Source organism: Electrona antarctica (genome assembly GCF_951216825.1).
Source record: "Electrona antarctica genome assembly, chromosome: 8".
Classification (NCBI taxonomy): Eukaryota; Metazoa; Chordata; class Actinopteri; order Myctophiformes; family Myctophidae; genus Electrona; species Electrona antarctica.
In genome coordinates this window covers 24061010-24078561 of record NC_136789.1, presented here as the reverse complement: position 1 = coordinate 24078561, position 17552 = coordinate 24061010, and the positions used below count along the sequence as shown (strand labels likewise).

Genomic DNA, 17552 nt, shown 5'->3' with positions numbered 1-17552 from the left:
TGGCCATTCCAAGCTAATTGAAACTGTATAGCCTTTCTCCTCCTGGGAAGTTACTGAAATAGAAGCCATTGTTCTTGTATTGATATATATTCTCATTGGATTCTTGTTGGAAATAGCCAAACCTGCCTACAGAGGATGTCACTGGTATGCAGGTTTCTGAACTGTCCTCAGTTCAGAAACCTGAATAGACATAAATGGTGCCATGTTATAATGAGCATTACTGAGGACCACTTATAAGAAGATAGGTTGAAAATGGGTGTAGTAAAGTAAAGTGGTCCTTTCAGCTTTAGGGAATAAATGAAGGGTAAATGAGGTTGGGTGGAAACATTATCTAATCACTGCGGTTCTCAATGTCTCCAGGACACTAATGGAACCAGATGGACTATTTGGTTCCATTTTTGTGTTAAATTAACACACAACTGAAATGGGGGTCTGTGCATATCAAACTGGATCCTATAGGATATAGACATGCCCCAGCCCTTTTTATATAGAACCTTTGAGGAGATGGCAGCAGACTGCAACAAATATCTTTAAGCAGACATCATTTCTTAAGTTTAGAGGCTGCGTATGAATGAACATACATTGCGTTTCACCGTGAGCTTCGTTAGATGCTATGTATGTAGCACCTGACAAAGCTCACGGCTCAACGCGTCCTACCTGGAGTGTGCAGTCCCTTAATTCCTTGGAAGGTCCATCCCTTTTTACAGTTTATATGCCTGCTAACTAGACTTGCACCTCCCAAGTTTTTTTTTCTTTATTTTTCTTTATTTTTAATGTGCAGGAGTCCTCTTTTTGATACATCGTAATAACTTTGGTGGATTTGACCTTACCCATGACATTTCTGCATCTGCTCCAGTGTTTCTGGAAGGTCCTTATTGAGGGTCTCAGGAAGGAAGAGGTTAACCACAGATGAGCTGATAATGAGACTTCCCATGAGAATGTAGGGTAAATACTTACTGTAAGCACCTGTGAACACACAAAAATACAATGCAACCATTGGTGAAACACTTCTTTGTTAAAGATGGGGTGCCATAGTTTTGTACGTTTTCTGTTTTGTATGTGTCTATGGAGTTAAAGGAGCATTCAGTGATTTGGGTGATTTGGAAAACCACCCAGTCCGCCCCGGTAACAAAATGTGCACATGCACACGCTCTACAGTGGGGGGAAGTGCAACAGGCCAACAGCATGTGCAACAGGCCAACATCATGTACACCAAGGCCCGCCCCCACTCGATCATGATTGGAGGAAGGCCCCTCTCATCCTGATTGGATGAAGGCTTTGCCACCCACCACCAAAACTGAAACTAGGGTTTTTTGACCCCAGGGGCTCACTGGGGACAGGGAGGAACTCCTTATATGGTCAGCACACTCTATAGTAGGGAGGATTATTACATTACATTACATTACAGTCATTTAGCAGACGCTTTTATCCAAAGCGACTTACAATAAGTGTATTCAACATAGGTAGGGAACAAAAACTACTAATCACCAGAAGTCTTTAGTGCATTTTCTGCAAAAACAAGCAACCAAGAGTATACCTAGCGCTAAGGTAAAAGTGCAATATATCAGCTACCTATTTCCTTAACCAGATGAGACAAAATAGCTAAATCAAATGAGCATGAGCTAAAACAATTAAGTGTATCGACTAAACAAGATCCAATAAACAATACAACAATAGAAAACAAGCGTTCGTACAACTAGTTGACAACAAGTAGGTCAGGCAGAGAGGAAGGGTAGTGTTTCCTGAAGAGGTGGGTTTTCAACCTGCGGCGAAATATGGGCAGTGACTCTGCTGTCCTAACATCAGTGGGGAGTTCATTCCACCACTGTGGGGCCAGAACAGAAAAGAGTCGTGACCGTGTGGATCGGCCAGAAGGACCCTTGAGTGACGAGGCAATCAGTCGCCCCGAGGTGGCAGACCGAAGTGGTCGGGCAGGGGTGTAGGCATCGACCATAGCCCGGAGGTAGGAAGGAGCTGTTCCTTTCACTGCCCTATAGGCTAACACCAGGGTTTTGAACTGGATGCGGGCCGCTACGGGGAGCCAGTGTAGAGAACGGAGAAGGATGGTTGTGTGGGAGAACTTGGGGCGGTTGAACACCAGACGAGCCGCAGCTTTCTGAACAAGCTCCAGAGGTCTGATGGCAGATGCCGGAGCACCAGCAAGGAGGGAGTTGCAGTAGTCCAGGCGGGAGATGACGAGAGCCTGGATGAGCACCTGGGCTGCCTTCTCCGTGAGGAAGGGGCGAATCCTCCTGATGTTGTAGAGGAGGAATCTGCAGGACCTTGTCACTGATGCGATGTTTGCCGAGAACGTCAGTTGATCATCCAGGGTCACACCCAGATTTTTCGCAGTCCGAGTTGAGGTCACCACAGCATTATCAATGGTGATGGCCATGTCTCGGTGCGGACAGCCCTTCCCCGGGAGGAACATCAGCTCGGTCTTGTCCAGGTTGAGCTTCAGGTGGTTTGTCGACATCCACGCCGAGATGTCAGCCAGACAAGCAGCAATGCGTGCCTCCACTTGGGTATCAGAGGGGGGGAATGAGAGGATCAGCTGGGTGTCATCGGCATAGCAGTGGTAGGAAAAGCCATGGGAGTGGATGACAGCACCCAGAGATGTAGTGTAGAGAGAGAAAAGAAGAGGACCCAGAACCGAGCCTTGGGGAACCCCAGTTGTGAGCCTGTGTGGTTCTGACACAGACCCTCTCAGCATCACCTGGTAGGAGCGACCCGTCAGGTAGGATGCAAACAGGGAGAGTGCAGAGCCTGAGACACCCATCCCCTCGAGGGTGGAGAGGAGGATCTGATGGTTCACCGTGTCGAACGCTGCAGACAGGTCCAGGAGTATCAGGACGGAGGAGAGAGAGTTCGCTCTAGCGGCATGGAGCGACTCCGTCACTGCCAGCAGGGCAGTCTCTGTCGAGTGACCCACTTTGAACCCAGACTGGTTGGAGTCCAGGAGGTTGTTCTGGTGGAGATAGGAGGACAGTTGTTTAAAGACAGCACGTTCAAGAGTTTTAGATAGGAAGGATAGAAGGGAAACCGGTCTGTAGTTCTTGATCTCAGAGGGGTCAAGTGTCGGTTTCTTCAGGAGGGGGGTGACTCTGGCAGTCTTGAAAGTAGAGGGAAAGTAGCCAGATGTCAGAGAGGTGTTAATAAGGTGGGTTAAGAAGGGAAGAAGTTCAGGTGCAATAGACTGCAACAGAGTGGATGGGACCGGGTCCAGAGAGCATGAGGTGGGGCGACTAGAGGTAACAAGGAGAAGGACCTCGTTAGGGGAGAGGGGAGAGAAGTGGGATAGAGAGGGGATGGGGGGGGGAAGAGGAGTAGATGAAGGTAGAGAGGGGGGGGTGGCAGGCAGACGGGGGTGGGTAGTGCGCAGGGCACCAGCCGGGGGAGGAGGGAAGGAGGATCGGATATCGTTCACCTTCTTGTCAAAGAAGTTGGCGAAGTCGTCAGGGAGGAGGGACGAGGAGGGAGGAGGGGGTGGTGGTTGTAGGAGAGAGGAGAAAGTTTCAAAGAGTTTTTTAGGGTTGGAAGCAGAAGCCTGAATTTTAGTGCAGAAAAAAGCAGCTTTAGCAGCTGATAGAGAGGAGGAAAAAGTAGAAATGAGAGATTGGAAGGTGAGAAGGTCCTCCGGGAGGTTGCCATTTCTCCATTTGCGCTCAGCCGCTCTCAGGCTCCGTCTCTCAGTCCGCACTGAGTCCGACAACCAGGGGGCAGGTGGAGTTTGGCGTGCAGGCCTGGTGGTGAGGGGACAGAGATGGTCGAGAGAAGAGGATAGAGTAGAGAAAAGAAGATCTGTGGCGGTATCAGGGGATAGAAGAGCAAAGGATTCAGGGGCAGGGAGAGCAGAGAGAACAGAAGAGGAAAGATCAGTGGAGGAAAGTGAGCGAAGATTGTGACGTGAGGAAATCATGTGGGTAGGGAGGGGCTGTGAGGGGGGAGAGGAGAGAGAGAGAGAGTAGGACATGAAGTAGTGATCAGAGAGTTTCTTACCCTTTTCACTGGAAAGAGGAGTGACAGACAGGTTAGCAATAGAGCAGCCTCTGGTGAAGATCAGGTCCAGTTGGTTGCCCGCCTCATGGGTAGGAGGAGATGGGGAAATAACTAGGTCAAAGGCGGCGAGAAACGAAAGTAGTGGGTCTAGCTGCTTCTCAGTCGGGAGGTTGAAGTCACCCAGAAGGATGAATCCAGAGCCATCGACAGGGAAGTGGGAGACTAGATGGTCCAGCTCCTCCAGGAAGCCACCAGCAGGGCCCGGTGGGCGATAAACAACTGCAATGGTGAGCTTGACTGGATGAGAAACAGTGACCACATGAAATTCAAATGAGGTAGGAGAGAATTGCGACAGTGAAACAGGAGAGCATTTCCATTTTCTGGAAATTAGCAGACCAACCCCACCACCTGTCCGCACGGCTCTGGGAGTGTGAGAGAAAGAGTACACATCTGACAGAGCCGCGGGCGTAGCAGTGTTTTCTGGTCTGATCCAGGTCTCAGTCAGAGCAAGGAAGTTAAGGGAGAGCAAGGATGCGTAGGCTGAGATGAAAGCAGATTTGCCTTCCACCACAGCCGAGTGGCAATTCCAAAGCCCTCCCGTTACCACTTGCTCGACGTGAGTTGAAAGAGTAGGATAGATGAGATTAGTTGTGTCGCGACATCTGGGTGTAACCCAGTGTTTGTGCGACCGCCAGGAAGAAGAGAGGACAGGAATAGGAAGAAAACACATTGTAGATCACTAAACATATACTACAATACACTACTATATCTAGCACACTACTATATATGTCACTAATCAATGCTACAGCTTATCGTTCAGTGAGGAAGTCGGACTTTGACAAAGTCGCCTGTCGCCTTTGTTCGCCTGGCCTTCGTTTGCTGGCCGCCGCTTAACAGCTGACGCTTTCGGCTGGTGGTATAAGGCCACTCCAACTGATTGCTAATCGTCTGCCAGGAGTGCTGGCTAAACCACTCACTTCACACTTCACAAGGAAATCAAGTGGCCTATACTACTTATCAAGTGGCCTATTACAGGGTGAAACTAGTTACACTAGTCCAAAGTGTCCAAAGCCTACTGCTTGAACACAAACAATACAACTATAAACTACTGACTACCACACAAGCTAATAATATAATACTAATACAAAAGTACTTAGAGTACCACTACCAGCAGTTTGCTAAAATACAAAAGAATGCTACTTACTCAACTAGACAGGGGCCAGGAGCTCCGTTCACTTCAAATGTTGGTTTACACACTGAATTGAATACTCCCAACCTGGCTACTTATCCCTAGAGCTGTGCTGGCTAAACCACTCACTTCACACTTCACAAGGAAATCAAGTGGCCTATACTACTTATCAAGTGGCCTATTACAGGGTGAAACTAGTTACACTAGTCCAAAGTGTCCAAAGCCTACTGCTTGAACACAAACAATACAACTATAAACTACTGACTACCACACAAGCTAATAATATAATACTAATACAAAAGTACTTAGAGTACCACTACCAGCAGTTTGCTAAAATACAAAAGAATGCTACTTACTCAACTAGACAGGGGCCAGGAGCTCCGTTCACTTCAAATGTTGGTTTATCAAAAACAAAATAAAAAATAAGTAATATTTGAATGAAGTGAAATCACTGAATATACCTTTAAAGGTCCGCTGACATTCCTAGAATTCCTATTGCTGGTATTGTACATCACGTGGTCTGACTGAAAACAGTTTGAAACCACGCGCGACGCGCTACGGCGCTAGCAACAAGTGGCTACTAGGTCAGGCTAGCGTTTTTGACGGTACATTTAGCGTCATATTGGCTATAAATGTAATTGGAAAAAAATATTTTTTCGCTCGAATCTCTTAGTTAGAAGGCAACTGAGGTTGGCGTGGGGTTTTTTAGGGGAACTGCAGCACAATCGCAAATTTCGGGCTCGAGTCCCACGTTCCCCCGGTCACCAACACCCCTGTCTGCCCGCTCTGAGACCCGCAGCCCTGCAGCGTGACTACGGACTGTCTGCTGTGGCCTCTGCCCGCTCTGACAGCTCTCATCGCCGCAGCGCCTGTCTAATGTACCGCTGTTCTCGTCCCTTCCTTTCGTCCCCTCTCAGCCACAGGACGAAATGTATACCCTCTGCAATACCGTCCTTAGTTACCACAACATTGTTCAAGGGAACTTGTGTGTTTGTTTATTCATTGTAAATAATAATCAATATCGCTATTATCGCCCTGGTTGTCCGAGCCGCTCCGCGGGTTTGAGGCAGTTTTGGCCCGGGGAGGCTGCGTTGCCTCTGGTCCCCGCAGTGAGACCTGATCATGCAGGCATACTGTAACACACACATGGGGGCGCGGGACCTCTCTCTCTCTCTCTCTCTCTCTCACACACACACACACATCGCATCTTGCAATGGAGGACGGACTCTGGCACCATTAGCGAAGCGTTATTTGAAGATGGGGACTTTAGTGGAGCAACCATCATTGCCCTACCAGTTTGAACCCCTGGCTTCTGGCTCAGCAGCTACGGAGGCAGTTGATGGAGCTGTCGGAGGTGTGAAGCCATGGCCGCCGATTATCGCATGGGTGACAAAGCTTGGTAAATAAACACAACTCTTCGCGTTCACAACGGCTACACTATACAGGCTAAAACATATCGATATAATCAACTTGGTAAATGAACGTCACCCCCACTTGATCTAGTAAGATTATGTTCCAACGTGGACTTTGTGAAATACTGTCCCCCAAAGAAAATGTGTGCTGTAGCCCTTACTTTTCTATGGAGAGCCAACACAAGCACAGGGGAGGCTTGTGATAACTGGCATAAGTGTTATAAGAGTTTTTATATACAAAACGTTTAGACATTTTAGTCCACTCACAGTGACTCACTCACAACATTTATACACAAAGTACACCCTGGCTTCTGTCTGGGAGATATGTGTGTTAGTGCTTTGATTCTAATTATCATTATACACCCTGAAGTGAAAGGAAATACATTTTGATTGATTGATTGAATCAATCAAAATGAAGTGAAAGGAAATAAATAAAACACAAAGGTCATGTATTGCCTTTAGACAATCAAAACCAGTTAGAAATATTACAATACAGCATTGAATGTGATATGTCACTTCATGTTGATATGACACTATCAGGAATAAAGCCAGAATTGGAGATGAGTAGCCTACCATGTTTTGTTGGAATGTAAGAATACTAGCATTATGAATTTCAGGCAAAAATACCTGCCAATTAATTTTATTACCCACCCATCTATGTTTAAATTAATTGCATTACTAAAATCTGAAGAACAAAAAGTCATCTATAAATTCGGTGCTTTTCTGAAAAATGTTCTTCCACTGTTAAAATAGTGAATCTGTGCTCCATACCATGTGATTGTGGTCGTGATAAAATGATGATGAGGAAATGAAAACATGTCAAAAAGGTTGCAGATCCATGCACTTGACTGCAGCAGGTCACCCCCATGACCTCAATGCTGTACTGTCAACATAATACATAAATGTTTTGAGTATAATAGACAAACTAATTTTGTATCATGATAGGAAATTGAAATGTAGTACTAGTATATGATGAATCTAAAAACATGTCTCTCCAAATACAGGTCATGCCGCTATTACAGGCACCTGGGATACAGCAAATTCGTCCGTTGGTGTTGGAGTTACATGGGCTGCTTTGTCCTCCCATCCTGTGTTGATTCGTGTGAGACATGAAATCCCCAATGCTCATGATTCACCATAGAGGTTTTTTGGCCCCTCTTGGCTTCCAATAACAGTTTTATAAATTACTCTTCAGTATTGTTTACTTTCAATTAATTATCTAAAAGTATTCCTGTTTTTCATTCATTGGTAGAATGTTCCCACACTAGTGAAGTTTGTAAAGGAACTACAGCTAATATTTCATGTTGTTGCTGTCCACCTACCGTAATTCCTTTATTGATTGTATGTTGGTTATCTCTGCCCTACCAAGCTTATGTAGATTATATGTTGGTGTGTTGGTTATCTGCAGCCTACCAAGCTGTGGATTCTGAACATTTATTTGATTGAATATGTATTTGTTTCCCTGACACAAAAGGGGGAAATAACTAACTAAATAAACATATCAATATCAGTATTGGCTAAATTGTTATCGGTATCAGCCAAGAATTTCTTGCATCCCTAATCAAAAATCATTATTTATTCAGAATTTGACCCAGACTACCATTTGAGATTTTAGCCTCTCAGAAGACCCAAGACATAGAATATTGTCGTTGTTGGATAAAATGTTGTTCACATTTCCATGCTGTATTGATGTGTCATTGTAGGAGAGATGACAGGCAAACGTTGAGCAAAATAACAATTCTACATCATACCCATTTAGGACTGAGACCAAAACCTGTTTCTATAAAAGTGGCTTTCAAACTATTTCATGTCAAATATGTATGTAATTGACCGTGGACCCCCATCTCAAAATGTTGTTTCAGGGACCTCCCAGAAACGTTCGCTGTGAATTAATATTATATTCAAAGATTGGCACTCATTTTCATGATTTTTCAAAAATGCCAGATCTACAAGCTTGTAGATCTGCTATTTTTTGTTTGTTTTATGAGCTTGTTGATCTATTCTATGCAGATCTGCTATTTTTCAATATTCTTCAAAGTATAACATAATGCACCAAACAGGGTTCCTGTCCTGAATCCTGAATTGTAATGCATGTGCAATAATTGTACTCTTGAGAGCATAAAATGAAACCAAATGGACCAGATCTAAAAAGGGTCCATTGGTAATGGTTACAAACTCTCCATTTAGCTGGGCCCATGGGGACAACCTGGAATCCCCTCAAGGACCACTGGTGGTCAGGGCCACTGGTTGAAAACCATTGCATTGGACTATATGACATTATAAATGCATAATTTCCGTACATGGTATTTTATTACAATAAATTAGGACTCTGGTAGAGGGGGCAGGTTGAAATGCTTGGAGTCCTTGGATCCAACATAAATAACAGAATATTCGTGAAGACGCATGAGGGAACGACCGTTCTGATGAGCTGCTCTGCCAGACATCCCTAGCACCAACGGACAAAGTTCCGGTAGGCTGTGTACCGGTACTGCCTATTGGGCAGAGAAACAGACTGTGAGACATGATTTACTGTACATGGGCTTTGATGGTACAATTTTTGTACAACTGTGATATAATGACTTGAAACGACAACCACATGCACTCTGGCCACGTTCAGGTGTTTAGACAGATATCTGGTGTTGTGTTCATGATGTGATCATGCAATGGTTCAATTATTGACATGGTTCTGTTAGTGAGTGACATGTTGCCTCAATGTAATGGTTCACTGGACCCAGGGGTGGTCGTTTAGATGGGTCCCAGGGACATATTACGAGTCCTACTTCAACAACGTTAAGAGTACAGTATTGCATCCCAGAGTCTAAGGATGTCATTTTCACTTCAAACTGCAATGATGTAAATAGCCTGCATCCTGGGCTATTTGCATCATTGCAGTTCCAAGTGAAAATGACATGGTGTATTTTATTGACATGCAGATCCATGGTTCCTTTATTGATAGGCTATATGTGAGACATGACAACAAAGGTGATATAAGTGAAAATTAAATAGTTTTGTTTGTAAGATGACTGTTAGTTCGTTCTATTGGAATAATGGCATGGTTCTGTGGCAAAATAAATAATAGCTTATGCAACAATTCTGAATCATTTACATTGTTCTGGGTTGTTCTGGTATGTTCTTAGTCAAATATGTTCAAAATTGGAATAATGGCATGGTTCTGTTGTGAAGTTACACCACATAGTTGCAATGTGATTCACATGACGTTATACATCATTGATTGATTGACATTTTTATTCAGCTTGTAGAATGGGTAGGCCTACATTTCAAGCACAAGTGAATACAACAAGAAGATGAAACCAGAAAAGCACCAAGACTGGTTTGGTTGTAATCAGGGATGAAGTTTCATCCGAGTCACATTCAACATTAGCTCTGGTCCATAGCTCTAATGCCAGCAAAGGGCATTAGGGCTATTGACCAGAGATAATTCAACATGCACTATATATACTATACACGATGCAATACTGAATATGATAAAACAGCATGGTTTCTACATGTCACACTTTACCCCCATATATTATTATTATATTGGTATTTTTTAGCCTGTGTAGCATAGGAGCAGGACGATATAGTTGGCCATGTTGTGTTTATTTACCAATCTTTGTTGCTCCACCCCGTTGATATCTTCCACGTTCGATATTGGGATGAATGATGGGGAGTCCTCAACCTGAAATGTCGCTTCGGTGCTACCGAGGCACAGATTCTGTGCGTGGGTAAAGTGCGCGGGGCATCTGAGGGTCCCTTCGTTGAGTGTTTTTTTTTGCAAAACTAATGCTTGGAATGGATTCAGCATCATGAAAACCCCCTAGTTTGACATGTCACATGCTACATGCATGATGACATTTTTAATATTTTGCCTGCTATAGGTTGTAATTGGTATGGTCACATATTATGCCAATTATGAAAACATGTGCAAGTTAGCATCCGGCAGTTTCTACATGCTGGGGACCCATACTAAACATTTCTAACATAAAACGTTGGAGTACTCAACATGTCCGGGTTCACTTTTTGGCTACTATGCTATTTTTAGAGTGTTTATCCATGGATGTGGATATGTACAATATATATGATTTCAGAATAGGGCATTTTTAGATATTAACCCCTTCATGCTTAAAACAGCAAAATCCCATAAAATACAATATAAATCAATGCAAATGCAACACATTTTCATTGCAAAATAAATGTGGAAGTGGTCATATCTCCTTTCCACCACAACCCCTTGATGAATTAACTCCTTCAGCCTTATTGTGAGCATTCTACACCAAAACATCAACAGAACATTGTGTGCATGACAAACCATATATAATCATTCATACTTATACATTATTATTACACATAATTATAAAGTGTGCATGCTGCACACTTTATAATTGCACAAATGCCATCTGGGGCAGGTTTGTATTCTTCAGGTAGATTGTTAGGGCTCAGTGGCCTGATGTGTCTTTTTCCATCCAAACTACTCTGGGTCCCATGCCGGTGGACTTGGCTTTCTCAATTTGCATCCCATCCTCAGTGAACATGGCGGTTAAGATTGGTGCCAGCTCATAGGCGAGGGCATCCTCCACATGAACCTCACAGTCACTAGACAGGAGTATGATGACCCTTGAATAGATAGCATTTAGGTCATACACTTTGAGTGTATTATTTGAATGGATTTGGCTGTTGTTGCCACCATCTTCACTTTAGATGGGATGGTCTTGTGAAATACCTTTGACCAGGACATCTTTTCTAAATCTTGAAAAATTGTGTAGCCTCGCAGTGGCCAGACACAAATCTGCTCAGGGCCAAGGTATTCACGGTCCCTTGCTTCAAGGTTATTCTAATAATCCATTCTGCACTGTGGCCGTACCTCATGAAGGTGAACCCTATGAACTGGTTGGTCCACCGACAATTTCATGGTGTCACATAAAAATACCTTTTAACATGTGGAAGTAGCTTTTCATGTAGTGGGGTTCCGTCTCAATGTTAAATGTAGTTGTCATTTACAACTCATGTAAAAGTTTAACTTTCACTACTAATTTGAAGGTGAGGGTCTATAGAACCATTTTGGTTCAGTGGCAACCACCCAGATAAAAAAAAATTGGCCTCTAGGGGGCGTACCCCCCATTAGCAAAACATGTTCTGTTGTAACTTTTGATTGAATTATCCAATCTGAACACATGAGATATGTATGGATTCACAATCCGGAGTAGCATTTGGTACTTAGACCATATTACACATATAATACCCCCCCCCCCCCCCGTATTGGTGTATATCCACAAAAATAGCAAGTAGTCCAGCATCTATGTGCAGTATTTTGATGGAATTGTGCACTTTACAATAAAAGCATGACATTTGGCACACAGTTGGAGCATGCCATAAGGAACATTGTTGACTATGGGGCCATCACAGATTTGTCCCGTGGTAACCATGGCAGCCATTTTCTAAAATGGCCGCCGCCTGCTGTTAATTTACCAATTCAGGTTCTAGACCACCTAGGATCTTGATTCTGGTGACTAATCCTACATTGTCAAGGATGAGGAATACAGTGGTACTATTTGTCCTGTGACCATGGTAGACATTTTTCATAATGGCCGCCACCTGCTGTTATTTTACCAATAACTCCACCACATGAGGTGTGGTGAGGGTCTATTTCAGGTGCAGGTTGAGTTTAGCCTGGCGCAGCCAGGTTGAGTTGCTACTGACAGGACATACAGGAGGTGGGCTTTCTGACCTTTGACTCGTCCCTTTAAGGCACAGTGTTTTTGGTGGAGACTTGCCTCATGACATCGTTGCTGCGGCAGTGGCACACTCTGGGTCTCTGGGGCATTGCATCTTGGCGGCCTCCTGTCAGTGTTTCTCCATACTTCTCAATGAGCTCTGTGTTCTGTGACATTCTGACATGATAGGGACACAGAGAACGACACTCATGCCCCATTCAGTGTCTGCACATCCTGCCTGATAGTTCTGAGGGCAGATCTTCAGGTGTTCGGTTGAGGCCGAGTCTTTCCACTGCAGCGGGAAGAAGCATTGTGCGTTCTGACCCATCGCCAAGAAGGGCATAAGTGTCGAGGGAACAGTCACCGTCGTGAAATATAACTCAAGCTACTTTGAGTAGGACCTTTTTCCCGTCAACTGGCTTGTCAAGGTACAGCACCTCGGCAGTGGTGTTCACCAGACAGCTCTCATCAGGCCTCAAGCAGGACTTCAAGGTGTTTGCCAATGCACAGGCTACATGGCCTCCTGAGATCACACTGGGCAGCTATAGGTGTGATCTACCACAGCGCCAGCACCACTTCTTGGTTCGAATCCATTCTGTGATCGGTTCTGTCATGAGTCTCTAGTACACTGAAGTGTTCGTTAATCTCACATAATGGACAGTATGCATTAGCTTTCCCTGTCTCTTAGGGTGGGGTTGCAGCCTCGCACTCCGTCTTCAGAACCATGCAGAACTGTGGCATATCTGCCCATTTTCTGAGGTAACCGCTGGGTGACGTTGGATGGCAGCAGGTTTGAGTGATAATTTGAGGCGGGCAAACTCACTCGGGTCTCTGTTGGTGAAGTCGGGGATGGTAGGTCGTGGCCCCCTGTATTGCTGCTCCACTGTGTTATCTGGTGGGGGGTACAAGGGCTGGTGTTCTGGCAATGCCGGATACTGGCAGTTCAGGGGCAGAGCTGGTTGGCCAGCTGGAAGGGGGTCTGGCTAGGAGTACACTCCTGGTGTTATGACCTCACTGGGTACTGGTGACTCAGGGGCAGAGCTGGTTTTATTTGGAAGGGGGTCTGATGAGGAGTAGTACACGGAATACGCCGGCTGATGTCCTGGGCTCACTTGACTCTCACATGTCAGTTTGAACACATGTACTGTACAGTACTACATCGATATTACACATTTTGATGTGCATGTTGTAAATAGTACTGTAGCACTGTATTCCTCATCCTTGAAAACCTGAATTGGTAAAATAACAGCAGGTGGTCGTGGCCATTTTGGAAAATGGCGGCCAGGTCACCACGGGACAACTCTGCGATGGCCCCATGTTAGCCAAAAATGTCCCTTATGGCATGATTTAACTGTGAGCCAAATGTCATCGTAAAGTGCACGATTTCCACGGGTAGAGGCTGGGCTAAGTGGGGTATTATATTCCAATATCTAACTTTAGTTCCTCACATACTGTATTGTCTCATTTGTGTGAAATATAAGAGATTTTCCAATCATATTTAATTTTTATACAATTACTCATTCATGATAACATACTGTAGGTATAGGCACTAACCTCACCATTCTAGGTTCAACAGAACAGAAGTTAGGTGTAATTTGAAGTAATTTGATGTACATTGGTGGCCATTTTTATTTCTTTCCCCATATCAGCATATTCAAAACATTTGAAATCCAGTTAATTCCTCACACAGTATTGATTTGATCATCCAATATGGCCGCCCCAATATTAGTTATAATGGGGGGTGAATAGGGCAAAGTTTTAAACTGAGAGATATTTCCACGACACTTCTCAGGTTGATCAATGATATGAATACGAACATTTTTTGTATTGCAAGTTTCCATGAAATCCAATATGGCCGCCCCAATATTAGTTATAATGGGGGGTGAATAGGGGAAAAATTTAAACTGAGAGATATTTCCACGAAACTTCTCAGGTTGATCAATGATATGAATACAAACATTTTTTGTATTGCAAGTTTCCATGAAATCCAATATGGCCGCCACAATATGGCCGCCACAATATTAGTACCAAGAAAATAGGTTTTGGCTCTAACTTCTGAACCAGATGAGCTAGAAATGCAAACTTGGTGTCTATTTCATGGTTTCTGACCATGAGAGACTCAATGGAATACCTATTTTTATTATTGGGTGTGTCTGGACCCAATGGTCTGGTGGCTACCCTGGTGGTCTGGTGGCTACCCGAAATAGTGCTTTACCATGATTTCTACCATGATTGTTGACTGTTTTGGCAAACACAAGCAATATTAGTCCATTGGCTAAGATCCATGGCACAGAAGGGACATATATGCTTGAGCTTGCATATTGTCAAAATGGCTGCAAACATGAAAAAGAAAAGAGACTTCCTGTCAGATTTTGGATACCTGCATTTGCCATAACATCAAAAGTTGTCCACCAGAAATATCTATGACCCAATAGAATCAAAAAGGGGTGGTTTGCCCCCCTGGGTAATAGGATCTTACAGGAATTGTAATGTGTACATATTTTTGTCCATATAGGTTGTGATCCTACTGGGTCATAGATATTATTTCTGGTGGACAACTTTGTATGTTATGACAAATGCAGGTCAACCCCCTTTGCCCCCTGGGTAGTAAATGGGATATGTGTATGTACTGCAGATTCAGCATTGTTGCATAATATTTATTTTGCCACAGAACCATGCCATTATTCCAATAGAATGAACTAACAGTCATCTTACAAACCAAACTATGTAATTAGTGTGGTTGCAACCAGACTATTGTAATTGTAACACTTTTTAGTGTTATTGTTATTGTTATTGGTAACATTTATTTATCGTCACCTTATTAAACTAATTGCCTAAGTCATTTTTTCAAGGTTTTCAGGAAACACAAAAAACTGTGCCAAATGTAGAATATATTATATTTCTTAATTATTTAAATTCCAAAAAATATGAAAAAATATGACTATTGACATACAAATAAAGTTGTATGTCAATCATGTAACATGTAAGGATAAAATGACTTAGGCCAATATCTGAACATGCCATTTATGGCAATTATAAACCTTATTTAGGCCAAATTACTTACTGCAGTAAGTGACTTAGGCAAAATGTTTTTATTCCAATTATTTTTAATAGACCATGGTTTAGGGTCAGCCACAGAGTGTTTAAAATTATATCAGAGCACAAAGACATTTGATACTGAAGGGGAGTGAATGGGAGTGAATGGGACTGAATGGGAGTGAATGGGACTGAATGAGAGGTACTGTTACTATGGGACTGATACTATGGGAGTGAATGGGACTGAATGGGAGTGAATGGGAGTGAATGGGAGGTAGTTACTATGGGAGTGAATGGGAGGTACTGTTACTATGGGACTGATACTATGGGAGTGAATGGGAGTGAATGGGAGTGAATGGGAGGTAATGGGAGTGAATGGGAGTGAATGGGACTGAATGGGAGGTAGTTACTATGGGAGTGAATGGGAGGTACTGTTACTATGGGAGTGAATGGGAGGTACTGTTACTATGGGACTGATACTATGGGAGTGAATGGGAGTGAATGGGAGTGAATGGGAGGTAATGGGAGTGAATGGGACTGAATGGGACTGAATGGGAGGTAGTTACTATGGGAGTGAATGGGAGGTACTGTTACTATGGGAGTGAATGGGAGTGAATGGGAGGTAGTTACTATGGGAGTGAATGGGAGGTACTGTTACTATGGGACTGATACTATGGGAGTGAATGGGAGTGAATGGGAGGTAATGTTACTATGGGACTGAATGGGAGTGAATGGGATTTAATGGGACTGAATGGGAGTGAATGGGAGTGAACGGGAGTGAATGGGACTGAATGGGAGTGAATGGGAGTGAATGGGAGGTACTGTTACTATGGGACTGATACTATGGGAGTGAATGGGACTGAATGGGAGTGAATGGGATGAATGGGAGTGACAGTCCCATAGTAACAGTACCTCCCATTCACTCCCACTCACTCCCATTCACTCCCATTCACTCCTCATACACTCCTATTCAGTCCCATTCACTCCCATTCAGTCCCATAGTAACAGTACCTCCAATTCACTCCCATTCACTCCCATTCAGTCCCATAGTAACAGTACCCCCCATTCACTCCCATTCACTCCCATTGTATCAGTCCCATAGTAACAGTACCTCCCATTCACTCCCATTCACTCCCATAGTATCAGTCCCATAGTAACAGTACCTCCCATTCACTCCCATTCAGTCCCATTCAGTCCCATTTTGAAAGGTGTGTTAAAATGGCCTAAGTCACATTTTATTATGACTTAAGGTGGCCTTACACTAGCCGATAATCGGGCATTTGAAATCTGACAGCACCACACACTACAGGATAATCGGAGCGGGGGCCGAGCAAATATCAAACATTCTTGATGTTGATCGGGCCGATCCCGATCGCGCGCGGGGGGTGCCCGATTGAGTCGGGCACCCCCCGAGCGTCAAAAATGCCCGATTATCGGCTAGTGTAAGGCCACCTTTAGGCAAAATAAAATGGCCTAAGTCTCACTCTTGACATAGGCCATTTTTTTAATAGGGTGTAACAGGGAGGCCTTTTACGTTAGGGGGCGATTTTACCAGAGGTGGCCAGCATCACCAGGAGTTGATTTAGGCCAAAAACTCATTTTCGGCAAAAAATGACTTAGGCCATTAGTTTAATAAGGTGACGTTATTGTATATTAGGCCTATAAACTTTATTGTGTCACGCTACTCCTCCCAGTTTTTGCCGCACCCACTCATATGTCAAAACGACCGGCTTCATCGGGAATCGTGTGCTATCTCCTTGCTAAGACATTAATTAGTTAGTGAATTAATTTTCCCCATTCACGTGAATGGGAAATGCGAAACTCACATTCACGTATTTTTTCCTCTGAGACCGGACAGGATGCAGGCTATTTGCATCATTGCAGTTTGAAGTGAAAATTACATCCTTAGATTCTGGGATGGAATACTGTACTCAGTAGGCCTACTGTACTCTAACGTCGTTGAAGTAGGACTCCTGGGACCCATCTAAACGACCATCCCTGGGTCCAGGGACCCATTACATGGGAGCAACATAAAAATAGCAGATCTACATAGAATAGATCAACAAGTTCATAAAAAATAACAAACTAAAAATAGCAGATCTACAAGCTCATACACAGAGTGCACAGAGTAACGATCTAAACTTGTAGATCTGGCATTTTTGAGAAATCGTGAAATGAGTGCCAATCTTTGAATATAATATTCAT

General features: G+C 43.8%; 1 protein-coding gene across 1 annotated transcript in view; it reads right to left on the bottom strand.

Annotated features, from left to right (window-relative positions):
* Positions 1–826: 826 nt before the first annotated feature.
* Positions 827–17552, bottom strand: part of slc22a5 (solute carrier family 22 member 5) — a gene marked incomplete at both ends in the record, with an annotated part of 26832 nt that continues 10106 nt past the window's right edge. Inside the window, one exon of the mRNA XM_079508937.1 lies at positions 827–966. Within this exon, the coding sequence (XP_079365063.1) occupies positions 827–966 (140 nt within the window). The remainder of the gene's footprint in view (positions 967–17552) is intronic.